Raw genomic sequence first — 19,688 nt, 5'->3', positions numbered from 1 at the left:
GTTGGCACTTCATAAAGTGACCTACAGCTACTGGAGTTTATGAGCTTTGAATAAACAAAACGCTGTTGATTTAACCGGATGGGGTGTTTACTTTCAATAGGAACAGTTACTGACATAAGGCAGCGAAGCAAATGCTATAGAAATACTCACACTTGGCCTGAAGCAGTGTGTCAACCTATTAACAGGGGACATTATTTTTCTATTTTATTTGACTGTCTGCAAATCAAGATGTCATGGACGCGCGGTGCCAAGGAATACAATGCACGCGGTGACACAAGAGAGAAAGGGAGCTGCTGTCTCAGCGCCGCACCACCTCCAGCGAGCCGCAGCCCCGCGGGGAATCGGGGAACCCGCCCGCGCCGCCGGGCAGACCCGCTGCTGCCTGCAGCCCGCCTGGGCTCACGTGCACGGGGCACTTCTTGGGGGCTCAGCCTTTATCCCCTTCCCTGTGCCAGCGCGTGGAAGGAACACTAAGACAGCCTAAAACCCTGGGCCTGCTTCGCAGGGGGTGCACAAGCCTGGACCCTGCCCGTAAGGAAGTATGCCGTGGGAGGGTGGAGATGTTTCTTGCTTTCACACCTGCCTGCAGCATTTGTAATGGTTCCTTTTTTAGGAAAGAGGCTATTGGGTTTCTAGGGAAAAAAGGGATATTTTGATACAATTAACTGCCTGGATAAGTCTGTTGTGCCTCCACATCTCCCCCAGGAGACTGTCGCCCATAGCTGCTAGCAGGTTCAAAGTGACAATCTCAGTTGTATTCCCTACCGTGCTCCTCAGATGATCCCAGCTCCACCTGGAAGTCCCTTTCCCTCTGTGCCGCCCAGCTCTCCCCATCAGCACTCCTCCTGCACATATCTCCTGGGACAAGCAGCTCTAGCCCTGCCTGAGCATCGTGTTTCCTTCCACAGGCTCGGAGGGCTCCCAAGCGCTGCCTTGTCTTGCCCAAAAGCTGGCTCTTTTTATGAGGAGTCTTAACTGAAGGTAAATGCCTCTTAACAGCCTCCGGAGAGAAACCATCTCGGCAATCTCTCTCCCTGCACGTGCAATAAGAGTAGAGGGCTGGATCGGGTAATTAGGCAAAGCAAAAACACTAACATGATCTGCCTCTCACGAGGAACAGAGCAGCACGGGTCTGACCATCGCTTCCAGAGCAAAGGTGTTCTACAGCCTCCGTGCACCAGCGTACGATTTCAGTGCTGCCTTCTGCTGCGTGGCTGCAGGCCTCCATGCAAACCTCTGCACAAACAGAAGCCAAAGAACAGCTGCTGGAGTGAAATCTGCTCCATGCCATCTTTCTACCACCTGCAACACTGGATCCCAAGCTTAGGTTTACCTGTTGTCCTTGTTATCAGTTCAGGAGAGCTCTCCTGGGCGATCGAAAGGAGCAGGATTGAGGCGCACCTGCAGCGCAGTGAGGACAACGCTAGCATCATCGCTAATTACACCTAACTGCCGTCATAAGCCACGTCGACAGAAAATGTGGCTACTTAAAAGAGATGGGGTCGCGACCTGCACCCCGGTGCAGCAGTATCCGCAGGCCAAGTGTCCAGGTCCCTGCTTGGACCCCCCGGTCCTTCCCCTGCCCAGGGCAGCCCCAGCTCAGCCCAGCTTGCTGGAAGCCTTCAAGCCATGACTCACCGCTCCTGCCTTTCCAAACACCCAAAGGCTCTTGGCTCCAGCCACTGATTTCTGCTGGATTTGAGAAGAGCAGATAGAGCTGGGTGTCTGACGCTAAAAAAAAATCCCAAACCCTAGAAGCAATAGCAGAGGTGTAATTTGTTGTGGGATTAATTCTTCCACTTCGGCGCAAACCTCAACGAGCCAATGTAAATATTTCATTTCTCCTGTCACACTGTGTTTATTTACTACGCGCTGCCTGCCTGTGGCAGGACTGATAGGAGCAGAGCTCCTGTGCCCAATGCTTATCCACTGCATTAATGTCCTGAGAGACTTTGATCCCATCCATCACACATCGAAGCACCCTGAGCTTTCTGGTGGGAGGGGAGGCAAAGGCTGGGAGCTGCAGTATGGGACCAGGGCAGGACATGTCTAGCAGGCAGGTAGACAACAGTGAGGCACCCTAGAGAGCAGCAATCTTCTAATTGGAGGCATAGGATGAATTACGTCCTGGTGGGAGTATGAGCCAGTGGAAGGCTTAAGTGAGAATCAGGTAAATAAAGCAAATTTCCAACCTCGTGAAATATGGGAAACCTTGAAAACGTTATCTAAATGCTACGAAAAAAAGAACTCCGTATGAATGACAAGTTTCCAATTTGCCAGCAAGACTTAATCAGCAGTTTGCGCAGCGCCATCCAAGAAAAAAGCACCAAAAATAGAGGGCTTTTCTCCACCTCCTCCTCTGCACATAATTTATTTTATGATGTCCTTGCGAAGGAGGAGTGACAAGCACTGATGGCAGCAGTGTCAGATAAGCATGATACTTTCTATGAACTGCAGCCAGCTCACTAAACCAGCATGTGATTAATGACAGGAAAACCATGGCCTCGGTTCACTTCTCTGTCGATCATCTCTGCGGGTATGCACAGCATTTCCCTTTAATCCCTTGTGGAGAAGACCTGCTGAGCTTCAATTATGCTCAGAGATCCACGCTCCGTGCACTATGCTGGGGTGTTAGCTTTTACCAGCAGCGGTATTGCAAACACAAAAAGTAAACGGGAGTTTATTCTCACAGCCTGAAAAAGGGCGGGCATTTTCCTTCTGACTCAGACCTTCCAGACTGAAATCTTTTTGTTGCACATTAGAAGTGGCAAATGTTGTCAGAATTCGCTTTTTATATTCTGTGCTTTAGGAGAGAGAAACATTTTACTTTAGAAAAAGCACCGGGTTTTGTGTCAGCTGTTTTCATGGCAAACTATGTGACTGTCTTGAAGTTGACATGAAAGGAGAGAAAAGTACCTTTAATTCAACCGCTACTCTCATAATAATCACAGTTATGGTTAAACTTGCAAATGGGTATCTCCCAAGCGCAGAGAGACCATTCGTTTCTGCTTTTTTGTTTCAACAAACTAGGGCTCCTTCTTGCCTGTCATTGTGTTCCAACCAGCACAGCTCCCGGCCGAGGAAAAGCACTCGCTGGTCTGCCAAGACAACATTCTTTTACATGACTAGCTCTTTCCTCTGTAGTTATTAATGTGTCACATATCATAGGCTCAGATTGTCTAATATTATGGAAAAATCTACTAGAAGGAGAGAAAAATAAAGGAAACTTCCAGGGAAATTGATTAAAGGGAAATAAGATATTTGAGCCGATTCAGTGGAACAAAATATAGTCAATAATAGAAACTATTTAAATTCCTCAGATGGACACACAGTTCTTTAGTAATAAGTTTTGTTTGGGGTTTTTTTGTTTGTTTTTGTTTCTTTTTTTTTACCACCTCGGAATATCTATTATAAGAACAAGATTTTTAGACTCTTTCTTTCGTGACAAGTGCAATCGTTTGCATTTTAAGCCATCCAAGAGCACAGCTTAGTATCCTAAGCCTTGCACTCACCTCTCGCAGACACTTGCATAAAGCAGTTTTTGGTTGCTGACAGCACAGAGGAAAACAAGCTGCCTCGCGGGCGCTTATGTGGCTGCTCTGAGCTCCCTCCAACCCTGCTCCTTCTCTGCTCCACGGATGCTTCAGCCGAGGAGCCAAAACGCAACTCCAGAGATCAAACGCTCACCAAGAAACGAGCTTCAACTCATAGTGAGAGGTAAACCAAAGCAAACGAATAGAACTAACGTTACAGAAATTGTCTTAAAGGTTTGAAAATAACGATCAGGTCTGCAAATACCAAAGCCCTCCACGGCTGATTTGCCAAGAGGCTCGTTGTTATTAGGGCTGCATTTGAAGGGACGAGTTAGTAACTCTTCACATCTGCGATTTCGCCACCTCCTGCGAGAGCAGCTCCGTGATAGCCCTGCCTGCTCAACAAGACCTCGCCTCCATGAGCCGGCTTACGTCTATGCCTAAAGCACCGACCCGCAGCAGCAGGGGTGGACACCTGGGGACGCACAAGTGCGGCCGCGCTGGCGGCGCCGAGGCGTGCAGGGCTGCTGCGCGGGCCTGCCGAGGCGTGCAGGGCTGCTGCGCGGGCCTGCCGAGGCGTGCAGGGCTGCTGCGCGGGCCTGCCGAGGCGTGCAGGGCTGCTGCGCGGGCCTGCCGAGGCGTGCAGGGCTGCTGCGCGGGCCTGCCGAGGCGTGCAGGGCTGCTGCGCGGGCCTGCCGAGGCGTGCAGGGCTGCTGCGTGGGCCTGCCGGCTGTGGATCCCGGGGACAGCTCATGTGGACCCGGTGGGGTTTGCTCCACGCTGAGGCCACGAAACGGCAGCAACACCCAGGAGAAGGAATTCTTCTCACCTTTCCAGCACCACACCTCCAAGACAGGGGGCTTTTTATCCCTAAGTGAGTGATGGCCTGTTGCTACAATTATCAGAGGGCTTTCAAATGCCTTTGCCTCCTCAGCGGCTTCAGAACTAATCAACAGGCGTCAGGAGAAAAGAGCTGCGAGCTGCTGAATGTGCCGGCTTGTCTGGATAGGAGGTCCATTTTGAGGCACAACTGATCATTTAACAACATATCACCTCCTTGGTCCTCCCACACAGCTGCCTGGGGAGGAACTTGCTCCGGATGATGCTTTGAACCTGTGAAATCCCCTCCTAAAACCTGTCAAATGCTGAATGTGACACAGATGAGGTGGAACCAAATCGCCCCGTGAAAAGCAGATACTTCACAGTTCTTGCTTCATTGCAGCTAATGATCTGCTGACACTGGTGGGAGTTTTTAGCCGGGATCGGCTTCTGCTGAGGAGAGCGCTCAGCTATTCTGTTGGTAGCAACAGCGCTCTCGAGGGAACCCCACTGGTGGGGAAATGGCCAGTTATCTTAAAGCTGCTACTTACTAAGGCTTTCCCAGCAGGATGTTATTAACAGCTACCAGACAGGAGAGATCTTAAAGGAGAGTCCCGAGGGACGAGGGCTCCCAGGTGGCCGTGTCAAAAAAAAAAAGGCAAAAAGAAAAGGGAAAAAAATAGAATCTCAGCAGCACAGGAAGGTGGGAGGTGGGACACATGGAGACAGTGTCACAGAGCCCCAGCATGTCCCTTCTCCACTGGGCACCCGAGCTTGTCTGGCACTGAGCTCTGCAACATGTGCAGATCGTCTGCAAGAGACTGAGATTATCATCTCTAGTGTGATTTAGCCTGCTGAACCAACTAGTGTTTTTAACTGTCTTCCCAGAACTGAGCTGAGATCAGGAAGTGCAACCAAAATGCAAAAACACTGCTAAAAATGCAACATGTATTCTAAATAGAAGAGGCTTATTACTCCAGATCACTTTATACTCTGTATCCATGAGTTCAGAAAAGCACAGTCCTTAACATATCTCTCCAAATTGCCAGTATATCGCATATTCCAAAAATAAAACTTTTTTTTTTCTTGGGGAACAAATACATTTTTCTTGTAGGAGCTTTGCTGTCTGCTATGCACCCAACGTTTCAATATTTTAATTATTAAAAAAACATAAAAATAAGCCATTTATACTCATATCTCCACTCTTAACTTTTTTATGCCCCTTAAACTCATCGAAGCAAACACATCTCAGGATAAATGCCTAGACATCTTAAACAAGCCATTGCACGTAGCAGTCATTGCACAGGCAAATTAGGTGTGCACATACAATTTGGAAAAACGTGACCTTGTTCTGTAAACCGCAACCAGATTTCTGCTTGAACGCTCTTTGGTGATGGGCACGAATACAATGTGCAATTGTGGAAGGGTCTTAGAAATGCCTGACTAACTCATATTTGCTTTTCCTCTAGGAGAATTTGCGTAAGTGGGATGCGATCTGCAGGGCTCCCTACATGACCCAGGGACCATCCACCCTCTGCTCTGGGCTGGTGCTGCTTTTCCATACAGTGTACGTATGCATTACACCTGCAGTTTTCTCCACTGAGCAGCTCCCCATTTTGGGCAGGAATGGGCTGTTTCCACTTGGAAAAGAAATTGAGGGAGAAGCCAGGTGATCCTTTGCCGCAGTTCCCTTCCTGTCCACAGGAGCTGCAGTTTGCTGAACATTTCCTCTAGCAAATGGGCCTTTGTTTTGGCCTGGACGTGTTTGGGGTGGAGGCCACTATTGTTTAAGCCACCTGGTCCCATAAAGGATCACAAGGATCGTAACTGTTTCCTACGGAGAAAGGTGGTGGCTACTCCCACTGTTGTCCCTTCTCCATCACCTTGCCTGGTGACATCACTCAGCTGAAAGTGCTCTGACAGTTGGTATCTTCTCATAAACATTGCCAAGAGATCACACGTACCCATCATCCTCTCCTTAACCTTGCCTCGTTTATTCATTTCTACTGTTTTATTCCAAGCTGCCATCAATAATTCACTGGTCACAACTTCTCTTGATTTCCCATCCAAAATTGGATCTTCTCTTATTCTAAGCTGTTGTTATTTTAGTAAAGCCTGCATCTCAATAAATAAAACTCACACATGAGAAACTCTTCAATGACTTTCTTCACATGACTTATGGCAAGACAGGTTCTGCTAAAGGGGTGAGTCATTCAGCAAAGGGAGAGGAAAACTGTTCATTATGTATTTGTGAAATCCCCAAACCGCTGAAAAGGCACCACTTACCAACAAAAAGCATCACAGGATGCACATGAACCAGCAAAGTGGGTGGAGCCCCTCCAGAAATGACTGCAACACAGGGGGCACCTCAGCAGAGGCCTCTCTTTCTCAGGATCCAGTACGTTAAGACGCGTGGGAGGTGCAGGTTTCTCAGCGTACACGCTTGTAGGATTTGCCCCCCAGAAAACAAAACTGCAAGTTTTTTTTCTGTCCCTCTGGGGAATACCAGAACAACGTGGGCTTTTCCTGCTTCAGCTGCAGCCTCTTGAGCTGCACACTCCTTAGCACTGACAGCTAGAAAAAACAACCACCAGCATGCACCCGAGCCTCAAAATCAACCCTCTTTCTCCATTTCAGTTGTGCTCCCGCCGCAGCTGAGATCAGAGCACTGCGGTCACTCCTTCGGCAGGCAGGACCGGCCACAGTGCCAGGATCTGGCCCAGGCTTGAATTCAAAACCTCCAGCCACCTGCCAGCTTGTGGACAACAAGTTCTGGTTGTGCCTCCACTCAAAAAAAAACCCGCTCCCAGGAAGGCAGGCAGCTCGTGCACAAACAGGGAGAACATATATACGCCCCTATACACACACGTACACTGGCTCCTTGCTCCCAGAAAAGAGCTGCTAACCGGAACGATCGAGCAGCAACACACTAATAAATAAAATCTGCAAAAGCCACAAAGTCCCTTGCTGCCCTCATGAGCTCTAAGTACTGTGAAGAGCCACCTGCTGCCAAAGCTTGTTTCAGGAAAGGGAGTGCATATAGGGAAAGAGCCACAGGTCACACAAACGGTGGCACCGACCCAGGCAGTGCACAGCACCTTTCCCTTGCCTGTCTGAGCAGGACGAACAAGACAATTGTTGTTGCAAGAGATGGAGAAGCAGCCAATCTCAGGAGGTACTTACAGCATTCGATGGGGTTCGATGCCGCTTGCAGAGAAATGATCCTGCCACTGGACTCGGGGATGTGCACGCGGAAGACGAGCCGGACGCGGGTGTTCTTCCTGCCGATGTCCGTCTCTCCCTTGCGCAGCTCGATGTCTGCATTCCTCAGCTTCAAAATCCCCGCACAGTCAATGCTGCCAAACACACATGCCGTTTAGCTTAACATTTCTGCTCTCAAACAGCTTGGAAATAGGTGACGGTTAAGAGGATTAAGCTGGTTTTCTTCAGTCTCTGGGTTAAGAGCAGCTCCAAATACTTGTTCTGCTTAGGATCTAGACATTGGCATTTCAGCAGTTACAGGAGAAGAATCCCAGACACACAGCGAGCCAGGGATGCTGCTGGACCCCTCCCCAAAGAGTCCGGGCTCAGCGTGTCCCAGGCGCGTCCCAGCCAAGGGCTAGGGGTGGCCTTTGCTCCGGAGACAGCAAAAGCCGCTCTCCAAACATGATAACCACAAGTCTTATTTGTCTCCTGCACTAAGCAGAAGAGTGCACATGCAGAGCCCACCCCAGCACAGAAAGGGACCCAGCACAAGAGGTGCACGTGGGGCAGGCAATAAGCTGGGCCTGTGCGGGAGCTCTCTGTGAGCTGGACAGCATGAAATCCTCCAGCGCCAGCTCTCCAAACAGCTCCGTGCCCAGAGACTGAGCAGCAGCTATTGCCTGCACATGGGCAAATTAGTTCAGCTCCACGGGGAATCGCAGCAATCGAACCAGCTAATCGCGTGCACCATCCAGACACAGTTCGTAATGCAAGCATTGATTTCAACTCCAAGGCAAGAAACATACTGCTCTCCCCTCCTTTCAGACAAGGTAGGTGCTACTGCTAGAACTGGACTCTTCGGCCCTGGCCCCGGTCCCCGTGTCACCCCCCAAAGCCCTGGGATGTTGTTCCCAGCCGAGGAAACAGCCTGGCAGTGCAGAAAACCATTGTCTGCTCCCATTCACCATGTCCCTGCACAAAGGGAGGATGTAGGGAGCAGGTTGGAGCTAAGTGGCAAAGAAAGAATTAGGATCGCTTAAAACAGCATTGCAGCTTAATATTGGTATGTGTAAGTGCAGGTTAACTTCTTATGAACCCAGTGCAGCCTGGCAAATGTGCCTGTCTACATGAAGAGAATGTGCCAATTAATATTTACAGAATCTGAGATCTTCAGCATAGCAATTGTCCTCCGAGGGAGAACTGTTATTAAACAGGTACTGCCAACCCATTTTGGTATAAGTTTTAAAGACACACCATTCTTCTTCTTTTCACATGAATTACATTCACATTTTGGGAGGCATGAACCCCAGGCTGTTTCCTACACCCACACTGTTCCTTGCCATTGCATGTGTGCAGGGGTTTATTACTCCAAGGTTACTCATTAGGAACAGACAATCATGTTCCATTCAGCACTTGGCTGCTTAAGTTTGAAATGCAGACGTTTATTTATTTCCTTGGGTGCAGAGGGAAGGAGAGGCTTGAAGGAAAGAGAGGAATGAGGTATACTTTCTGAAAAAAAAAATACATATATATATATAAAACGAAAGAATGTGGATTTTGCGATGAAGTAGGGGGGCTTAAAAACAGAGCTGCTCTGCCAATGTTGTCAGTATCCTCTGAAGGATGGAGATACAGCTCTTCCCTCTGCAGAACAATCACTCTCATGCTGCCTGGCAAAAATTCAAGCCTGAAGTTTCAGACTGGTGCCCACTTCATCCCTCTGCCTCCATAAAACTGGAAGGAGTAATATAGAAAAGATGTGCCTGTACTTGCTTTCCTGTTAACCTATTACAAGAGAGTGTGATTTCACGGCCAGAGCACTTGGCCGAGTTCAGAAGAGATGTTTTATATTCCATTAAATGTTGTAAAATGAATTGTGTACCTTTCCTGCACTGTCTACAGCTCCTTGCTTCTCATTTTGTCTTCGCAGCGTAAGGACTTGAGATTCGAGTCTTGCTTTCCTTAGCGTCATACAAAACCATTCTGACTTTGAAGATGACAGATTATAACGCTATAGTCACCGCGGCAATTGGGGTAAAAAGCAAAAATGCCTGCATGGTCAGCTGATGAATGGTAACTCTTTGAGCAGCTTTAGCCCAGGTGCCTGTAACTGCTGCTCATGCTTTTGTAAAAAGGGTCTTACGCTCATATATCATCCCAGTGCTTTGGAAAGGGGAGACCCTCCAGAGCAAGCACCATTATTCATTTAAGTGACTCCTTTCCAAAGAGAAGGAACTTCACATGCCTATTTAATCCTCCTCAGCTCAGCTAATAAAAAGAAATATGCTTACGTTGCTTTCATGTTGTTTTTGGGTTCCAGTGGGATCTCTAAAACTTTGGTGTTGCCAATGATCTTTTCATAGCTGGTGGTGGTGACAGTTTTTCCCGTAATGCGATGGACTTGATAGAAAGCGTGAGGTTTAAGTATCCGTTCGTCTGCTGTCCCAATGAAGATCTGAAGACCCAAGGGCTTGTTCTCCATGTAACCATGAAGCTGGCAAGACATTAAAAATCTATTACCATACACGAGGCTTGCAATGCCTTCACGTCAGGAAACTAAATAGATCTACAGACTTAGATATAGATATGGAGACACATATAGACATAAAGATATATGTAGTACAGACTCTTTCTTACTCTGAGAGACACTTAATACTCTTAAGAGTATTTGCTGGAGTCCATGATACACAGGGAAAGGAGCTAGTGGAAAACATGCAATTAACGTTTATAATACTAATATAATACTAAATATATCAAGAAAGAAAAATTCCAGACAAGCTCTCCATTGCCAGAAATTCGTTGGTTGTCTCCAAAACAGCTTGATAAATCCCCTTCAAAAGATACGTTTTTGAGTACACTTGTTTAATTTGCAGTGAGCGATTCCTAAATGAGGTTCAGAAGGCTTTTCTCTGTGAGCAGCAGAGCTGACTCCCCACACCTGCTGCCCACCAGCAGGAGACACAGCAAGGACAGAAGAAACTCTCCCACTTGCATTCCTGCAGATATACACGGTGCTCCCTTACACACCTTCTCCAGACCTTACCAAGGCTAATGGAAAATGCCCATTGATGGAGGGGGCTTTGAATCCAGTTTGCAAACGCTAGTTTCTGTCCAGCCTAATATTCAGTAACATGACTTTTCCTCAGCTCAGCTTGTGATTCCTACTTCAGCTGCAGTTAAACAATAAGGTTCCCCATCCCCCCTCAACAAGTACCTAGCAAATGTGTCTGTGATTCTGAGAACTGAAATGTTAAACTATGTATAAATATTTCAGAAATTAATGATCCCTGCCACATCCCCTTCTCTGGCCCTGGCATGTGCCTCTCACCCAGCTCACGTCCATTTCAAACCCAGCTGGAAGAATTGTCCTTCCAGCTCCTCACTTTGCTCAGGTCACCCCAAGATTCACATCTCTCCAGCTTCCCGTGGCCGTCACACCAGACGTAAGCTGCCTGCCGTCATCTTCAAAGCTCTGCTCTTCTCTTTGCCCTCTCACCTCTCATTTTCTACTCAGTTATCAACATCTATTCCCAAACTTCCCAAATCCAGCCCCAAACACCAGCCTCAGCTTCTTAAACATGCCCTACGTTGCGTTTTCTGCCCATCAGCCTCTTCCTCCAGGGAGAACGTTCCCTGTTGATATCTACACCTCCACCCTGAAAGTCTCCCTGTCTGCAGAATTGTTTAACAGTCTTTTAAAGGAAATACGTTCTTGTTCCCCTGAAATCACTGCTGTGGAGCAGCGCTGGTTCACTGCTCTTTGAAACTCATCCTTCCTCCACTTGTTGGTTCACCTTCAGCCATTCCTCTTGCTTTGCATTAAAATAATACCTGTAGAGGTAGAGATGGCATTTTTGGTCTCCGACTGTACAGCATCTGGCACAAGGAGGTCTTAATTGACCTTAGAGACTGGGGCCTCCAGGGTTCAAGGACATAAACAGACTCTTCTGTACTAAATAATATTTTTATAAACAGTGTTTGCTGGAAGAGAGGGAAGAAAGCCAGAATGCCTCCATAGGCCAGGAGATGAGGACATTTCTCCTTTATTAACATTCAAAATTACAAATCAAACCATTCTAAATTTCTCACATAACCAAAAATGAAAAACAGACATTTATCTACCGCATAGCCAGTGATCTAGCTGAAAGGGAACTTTATGGCCTGAGACAAGCTAAATTTGTTTTCAATTATTCTGTCCACATACAAAACCTTGATGAAGCCATACAAAGCAAACAGCACTGGAAGATCAGAGAAAAGGAAGATTAAGCTAATGGTATTCATGACCAGACCTTTTAAAATTTTTTTTTCTTTTCACCAGTCAGCAGGAGGTATCTTCGCACAGAAGGATTAATCCCCCCCTGGAAGGGGACCACATGCAGCATCAATGCAATCCTGGCAACCTGCCTCCAGCATGGCAAATGTAAAGCGACACTCACTCTTCTGAGCTATCATTACTCATCTAGCACATATTTGCAAGGCATACAAAGGCAGGGTCTATGCCCCAGAGAACTTACAACCCAAGGGCCCGAATTTGCAGCCTCCACTTACATGAATAGCTCCATTGAAGCCACCAGGCCGTAAGCAGGGGTTGTGCAAGAAAGAATTACAGAATCCAGCCCAGCTGCAACTCAGACACCTACGATAGCTCACTCGCACAAGCGCTTTGGGAGATTGTTAAGAGGGAAAATAGGGTACGAGGCTCTGTGCAAACACGCCAGTTGGCTCTGGGAGCGATGTGGAGGAGGAGCAGAGCTGGGGTTGGTATTGGAGAAGCAGCATTGCCAAGAATGTGATAAATACGATGGCAGCCATGGAGAGATTTAGAAATGTATAGAGTGCATAGAAGATTAAAGGCAACAGAAGTCAAAATGATAGATCTACTGGGAAGAGGCACGAATGTAGGAATCACTCCTTGTTTATCCACAGAGACCCATTAAGCCCAGGTCATCTGGGAGCTGTACTGAAACTCGTCCTAAGTATGGTACTTTCAAAATCCAAGATTTCCTGGCCTTCAATGCAAAGCCATCGCATGAGCAAGGGAAGAGGGAGAAGAGTAGTTTTTAAGTACTGAGCATGTTCATTGTCATGCCTGACAGAGTAATTCTTTGTGGATCCAGCTAAGAGGACGAGAGGATCCTTCGGACTGGAACAGTTATTACAGCGACAGCAAAGCAGCTTTCGCTCTGCCCTCTGTCTGGGCAGAACAAAATCCCAGAGTTATAGGTGGGAGACTGGAATGGAGGAAAACAGATAATAAATTACAAAAGATAATTTGCCCCCAGTGAGCAGAGTCAGTAGCAGCTGTAACAGAACTGGCTACGTACACAGTTTTTAGTACAGGCCACCTTTAAAAGTAATTTTAAGTGGTGTTTGCTCATGTATAGAATGAGTTCCCAAGGCAAAACTATTCATGGTCTTCTAATAACATGTACGTCTGTGGGTGTGTGTCTGTATAAACTTATACGTACTCAGACAAGAGAGGAATTGATTGCCCGTTCATATGGCAAAGTTTGTATCATCTGCTGGACAAAGAGCTATAAAACACATAGTAAAAGGCCGCCTGGTCCTCCATAGGACCAGATTTTAAATCAATTGTTTGGTCAGTGGAAGAAGGCAACATAATTATTTGGTAATTTATGGCATTATGGCAAAGCTTTGGGATGACATCACTGTAAAATCAAAATAGCGTTATAAAATACAAAGAGAAAAATATATGCAAAAGAGTCAAGTATCCCTGTTCAAAAAGTGTGTGTCCTTCTATTGAGTTAATTGATTACTTTTTAAAGGATAATATAGGTCATCATTTACCGTAAGCACTTCCATCTAACTTTCACTAGCTAAGAACACATCAAGATGATTTATGAACACGAAATCAAGATAGGCAGCCCACAGAAATGCTCCAGGAGCTTTAAAATCAGAGTTTTACACCCAGCTCTGCCACCAATTTACTAAATAGCTTTGGTCATGTCATATAACCTCCCTGCTTATTTGTACCGGGGGAACAGTGATGCTGACCCTACTTTGCAGGGACAGAAATGAGTTAATATTTTGTGCTGCATTTTTATATAGAAACATTCATTGGGAGCTAGAATGAAAGAACACATTAACGCTGTTTCAGATATATGTCTCTCTTCAAAATTGAACCAGGAGAGACTGTTACTCTCAATAAACACTCACTTCCACTATGCTAGGCAGCTGCTTTAGTATTTAACCATAACTCTGATCTTTTCCTTGGCGGTACAAAGAAGGAGTAAAAGTGACCCTTAAAGAACCCTATAGAGAAGTGAAGGCTTGAAGCACTTTTAAAAACAATAACTTCGAAATTCATTTTCTCCTCCCCCAGCAATAAAAGTCTCCGTTTTTCAGCCCCGCACTTGCGCCCATGGCAGGGGATGGGGACGGCAGCTCGCCCCGCAGCAACGCCCCGCCACGGGAGACACGGCCAGCCCCGCGCCAGCGCCTTCCCTTACGCTTTTGCACTCTGCTTTCCACAAAGAAAACAAAGTCATCTGGATTTCAGTTTCAAAAGAGTGAGAGTTGAGAAAGATTTATGAACACAGAACTCTGGGAGGAAACATTTTTGTGTATTATAAGGTGACCTATTCACAATAAAACTCCCCCAAACTGTATACAGATCGAGCTGGAAAAAACCCAACACCTTTGAGTCACATTTGCCACAAGGAGAAGGAGAAGCCAGACATGATGTGTACCTTTCCATACTCTATTTTGGGATTTTAAGATCCTATTTCTTTCAGTTGAAGGATTTTTCTTAAACTTTGCTTTTACATAGCTCTTATAATATTAACATAGCCAGACATGGGCTGGTCTGTGACCTGAGGAAATGCAAAGCACTTTGGCAAATAAACAAATAACATCATTCAGAAAACAAGGAGACTTTTCTTGTTTGGTTTGCTGCTATGATTAGGTTTCTAAACAAAATGGAAATGTGTGGCACGATTAAAATCTTCGGCTTGCCTCTGCGTAAATAAAATTCATTCATTCTGCACTCCATCCGTGGATCAATACCAGTTAAATTTGAGTATTTAAGTGCCATTTTCAGGAAGGCACGTGTGTAATTCTGCATGCAAAAAATGAGCAGATGTACCTTTAGCTGCTGTGTATCGGCAGCCCAGTTACCTGCCTGAACGCAATTCCTGTGCTGGTACTGGCAACCGCAGCCATCGAGACCACACATTAGGCATATGAAACAACATATTTTTTCCTGCACTATTTCAAAACTCATGTCTTCTTACAAAGTGAGATCCCAGCTCCAAATACACAAGCAAGGGTTGCCAACCCCATTCTGCAAATGGCACAAACGTGCAGCAACTCTGCTCACTGGCCGCAGCATAGTTTCCACAGGTATTGCAAGGTTCTGCCTTTTAATGGAGGGGGTTTGGAGACAAATGTTCTTGGGGGTTTCTAGTTTGGGCGTTGCACATCTGACAGGCTGCTTATAAACAGTGACGGGGTTTGCAAGACAAAAGCAGGAGCGTCTGCAAATCTTTTGGGCACCTCTGAAGAGCCCCAATGAACGTTTCCCTGTTTGATACAGACGTCGATTGCCTTAGAGAGTAGAAGGGAGTAATCAGTTTCCCATTCATCCCAACAGAGCTTTGCTTGTCAGGAATTTAGTTCTTTCTCCCCTGGGAGGTAAAAAGCTGCATCTTTAAGGCTGATTGCACACATATTCTGTCTAGACAATGCAAGCTACTGCCAGAGGAAAGTATAAAATTGGGGAAAGAATGCTCTAGTCTTGGTGATTTTATTTGCTCAAAAGCAAGCAGCTCTCTTGCTTGTTTCACCTCACTGTAACTTGAGGATTAGTCCATTAACCACCGTATATTACTTGCTAGCTCCCCGTGGAAGTCACTCGAGCTTCCCCCGGCACGAGGCGTGCGCGCGTGTGGTCAGCTCGGAGAACGGCGCCGGGGTCATCCCGACCCACCAGCCCCGGCTGGTAGTGAAAAGTGGGAGAACAGAGCTCGACTAGCGACATTTAATTAGACGCAAATACAAAGCCGCGTGAGAAATCGCTTCCTCCCACCGCTTCCCTTTTCCTGCCGTACCCCAGGAGATAAGCGAGCCCTGGGAGCATCGCCAGCAGCGGCGAGTGGTTGCGGCACCGGCTGCCCGAGGACGGAGCCCCAGCTTGCCCAGCGCCCACCTCCTCTAGAAACAGCGAGAGGCTGCAGAGCTAGCGCTGTCTCTCGAAGCTTTGGACGCCACGATCTGTTCCCCTGCTCAGGCTCTGTCTCAGCCCTGGGGCTGGTTTCCGTGCCAGCCAGCATTTTCGGGCACTCCGCAGCCGTCGAGAGGAAGATGTGCTTGTCGGAATGGCCCCTGCTCGGCACAGCGTTTCTGTCGTGCCTGGTCAGCCCCCAAGATGCAGAGTAGCTTCCACCAGGAAGGATTTGATCATTAATTCTTACCAGTAATGTCCTTCAACCGTAGCGATTTCAAGGATTTTGGGGGAGAGGGTCCTTACTCAACAATACTCCTACCAGGATGGAAAAATTCAATCATATCAATCGCTTTCAGTAATTAAGGCGAAGACTTCATCCAGACACTGTATCATGCAGCAGCTTGCCTGCCTGCTTCACTTAGAGCTGACATTGAGCAACAAAGTTGAATCTTGTCACATGTTTTTGTTCAATTTAATGTACTTGGGACATAGCGAAAGAATGCAAACCAGAAGGAAATCTCTGCCTTGGTTCTTTTTGCTCCTTACCGAAGCAGTCTACAAAGGCCTCCGAAGATAATCCTTTGAACATCTGATTCTGCTAAATTATGAGTTTTTATTATACTCAATTTTAAGTGTTTCTTATTTTGGTGACAATTTTGTCAAAATTCCAAGAACTGAATCTCATTTGCTCTGCTGCTCCTTGCAGTAAATGACAACCAGACTGCCAGTGTCTAACTGGGATTTCTGCTTCCACAGAGGGTTAAAATACAGGTCTGGGAGAGAGACAGCAGATCTTGGCAGAAAGCAGCTGGGGGGGCATGTTCTTGACTGTCCTGACACTGACTTTACTTTGCAATGTAAGCACTTTGTTTCCTCTCTGTGCCTCAGTTTCCCTACTCCTATGACAAGCTGATCCTGTTTTCAAGACGCTTAGACTATCTTGCCAAAAGTTTAAAAGAAGAGTCACTACGCATCTGACTGCTGCATGTAGACAGGTATGAGGATTTGGAGATCAGATTTACGTAGCTGGGTGAAAATACTTTTTCCTACTAAGAAAACCAGCTGAGTAATTAGAGAGCTTCCATGTGCATTCATGACAAAAGATTTAAACTTCCCGCAGCACGACAAAACTCCCTCTGCCACAAGTGAATCAGAGGGTGCAAATCTGCTGATTTTGACAGAATTGCACCAGGGGAGTTTCTCAGCACAGGGCTCTGACACCAGTCAGCGAAGTCGTTCCCTTGCCGGCTGCTGGACGCATCGTGGGAACCAGCCGCAGCCCAGCTGGAGCAGATCAGAGGGTGGCAAGCGGAGCTTCCTTCTTATCACCTAACCCTGCAGCTTTCCCTGCCACAGTCAGTTTGTCCACCCCCGACAGGCAAGGCAGCGATGCCTCAGGTGCAGTGCCAAGAGCATCACACTGTGCAACCAAGATGCAGCACAAAGCTCAAAAGCAACCATGCTGACAAGGAGCAACGCGGGACAGCAGCAGCAGCAAGAACATCTTGGAATGACCCGGTTCAGCCTGAGACGAATGATTTGGTTGCATCGAACCAAATCACCAGAGCTGAGCCCTCTGCCAGGCCTCCTGCAAGGTGGGTTCGGGGTCCAGGAACCACGGCCTTTGCTCGGGTACTGGCTATCTGACCGAATGTTGGCCAGATTTTTGGAAAGGATCTTGGCCAAAAAGCATTTCTGGGGAGAAAAAACAAAACAAACCAAAAAACAAAAACCAAAACACCCAACCAACCCAACAACACACCAAGCCCCAGGAACATCTCTCCTCCTCAATGTCTTTCTCATGTTGAAACCCACAACACAAGGTGTGCTCAAAGAGAGAATAACTCAGGTTTCCTGGAAGCATCAGGGTTCCAACAGTTGTTTCAGAATGAAATAGAGACCCTAGAAAATCCTCTCTGAGCAGCAGCAGGAGGAGCCCAGTCCCTTCCCTGAACAGCCATTAGCCCGGGCAGCACAACGCTCCCCGGGACGGGGGAGACCCAGGTGCGAGTCCTCGCTTGGCACAAGGCTCTTCCAGTTCAGGAGACACTGGTCTTGAGAGAGCAAGGGAGGAACTGGAGGCTTCGCTGGACAGTGAAGCTCGTGAACAGAGCGCTCAGATGCGAGTTTACAGGACACAATCCACCCCGCGGGAACTTCTGCAGGGACTCGAGCGCGCCCTGGACGGGATGAGCTATGTCGGTTACTGCTGCGCTGGAAGTGTTCACATTCATGGCAAACAGCCATCAATTTGAATTCTGTTTTACAGTGCACTGACTCCCCTATGTACAGCCCTGCAAGGAGACCATACAGGAAAGAGTAGCCTAAATTTTGCATTTTCCCTAATCCAGGGAATAACCCAGGCTGCATCCATCGCCCGCACATTGGTTGACATATTCGTCTTCCCCTCCTCTCTGCCAAAATTACTTTCCACCAAAAGCAATGTATTTTGAATTGGGCTCAGAAGTTTCAGTGAGAGCTTTTCAGTCATCTCTAACTCAAAGCAGGCTGGCACATGGGAAAATCCCGCACGTCCCTCGAGGCACGTTGTTCACTGACCGCCTGCCCCGCACCTCCGCACCCCGCCTGTACCAGGGGGCGGTCCTGTCTGTCCTTCTCCTAGGGACGAGCTGCACTCACTCAGCCGTAACATCTGGGTCACAGTGTCCCTTTCGCACTAGAGGATGCAGACCCAGTTTAAAGACTTCAAGCAACAGAGAATGCAACTTATCTCTAGTTAAATTCTCCCAGTAGCTAATTATCCTCACTGTTCTCCAGCAGCTCTCTTCTTGCATTAGTGTTAGGGAAAGCGTACAGATCAGTTCTACCTCTAATCTTGGTTTGTTAGATATCATATTTTATATTCTCTGTTATTCAGTCCAGTCCTGTATCTAAACAAAAAAAACTATTTCAGGCTCGTCCTTCTTTTCCTACGCGACTTTTGATTTATCTAGCAATTTCATTTCCTCAGTGACCCCACGGAGATGGGTAGGTGTCCAGGTACAGCCACGCTACCACTAGCAGCACAGTATGAGGGGTACTGACTGCCCTACCCTTACATTTGAGAGGGTATTAGTTTTGAAGAGAATTTCCCAGATGTACCTCAAATCTGCATTTCCAGCACTGCACATCTACCCCTGCACGGGGAGTAGGTAAATATACCTGTGACCCAACAGCTCAAAGCTCAAGAGGCACCTGCAATCATCACAGTTGTGCAAACAAGCCCGGTGGCCCCGCAGGTAAATCAGGCATGAAATGTGCAGCCAATCTGTCACACGCTGTTTTCGACTCAGCAGCAGAAATCCCTGCAAGCACCAAAGCCACCGGGAGCCTGTGTGAGGCTCCTGCTCGCTAGAACAGGGAAGCGAAGGCCACCAGAATGGTACCGAGATGCTGCCCAGCATAAGCCAGCTGCACCGTGCGAGCCCAACACAGCCTGCCCAGGGAAGTGCAACCACACAGGGCTTCATCCCGACCTCGCGCTGCCCTTCCCTGAACAGGGCGAGCTGGGAAGATGGGCAGAAAAGGACAAACTCAATGCCTCTGATGTGCCCTCAACAGCAAATCCTCCTGGGCAGGCTGGTTTGGGTTTCACGAGGAGCTCATCTCCAGCCCAGCCCTCCCTGTGAGAGTGTGAATCACAGTATCAAGCTGTGATTTGGTTTTGAGTTTCCGTCGAAGGTTCTGGTTTCACTAACATGCAAAGGAATTAGCTGAATGTTGGAAGTCACATACAGTTAAAAGTCAGGGCCCCATAGGAAGCCTAGGCTAGGAAACAATGTCTCCTTTGACTTAGGAACCACAAGAAAACACATACATCAAAATTCAAATATAAGAGGAAAGTAGAGCATACGTTTGTTATTGTAAAGCAGCTCCTGCGTGCTCCATTAACAACTCTACCATTCCAGCTTCTTTTTAATTAAAAAAAAAAAAGGGCAGTGAAAGTC

At 47.4% G+C, this 19,688-nt stretch overlaps 1 protein-coding gene across 3 annotated transcripts in view; it reads right to left on the bottom strand.

The window, feature by feature from the left end:
- NFATC2 (nuclear factor of activated T cells 2) overlaps positions 1-19,688 on the bottom strand; it is a 91,324-nt gene that overhangs the window by 46,754 nt on the left and 24,882 nt on the right. For all 3 annotated transcript variants that reach the window (XM_065645490.1, XM_065645491.1, XM_065645489.1), the window contains exons 4-5: positions 9,848-10,050; positions 7,536-7,708 (exon numbers count right to left, since the gene is read on the bottom strand). In XM_065645490.1, the coding sequence (XP_065501562.1) occupies positions 7,536-7,708; positions 9,848-10,050 (376 nt within the window). The remainder of the gene's footprint in view (positions 1-7,535; positions 7,709-9,847; positions 10,051-19,688) is intronic.

This window comes from Caloenas nicobarica, chromosome 15, assembly GCF_036013445.1.
Source record: "Caloenas nicobarica isolate bCalNic1 chromosome 15, bCalNic1.hap1, whole genome shotgun sequence".
NCBI lineage: Eukaryota > Metazoa > Chordata > Aves > Columbiformes > Columbidae > Caloenas > Caloenas nicobarica.
Note: the sequence above shows the minus strand (reverse complement) of the source record. Positions and strands in the feature narration are given on the sequence as shown.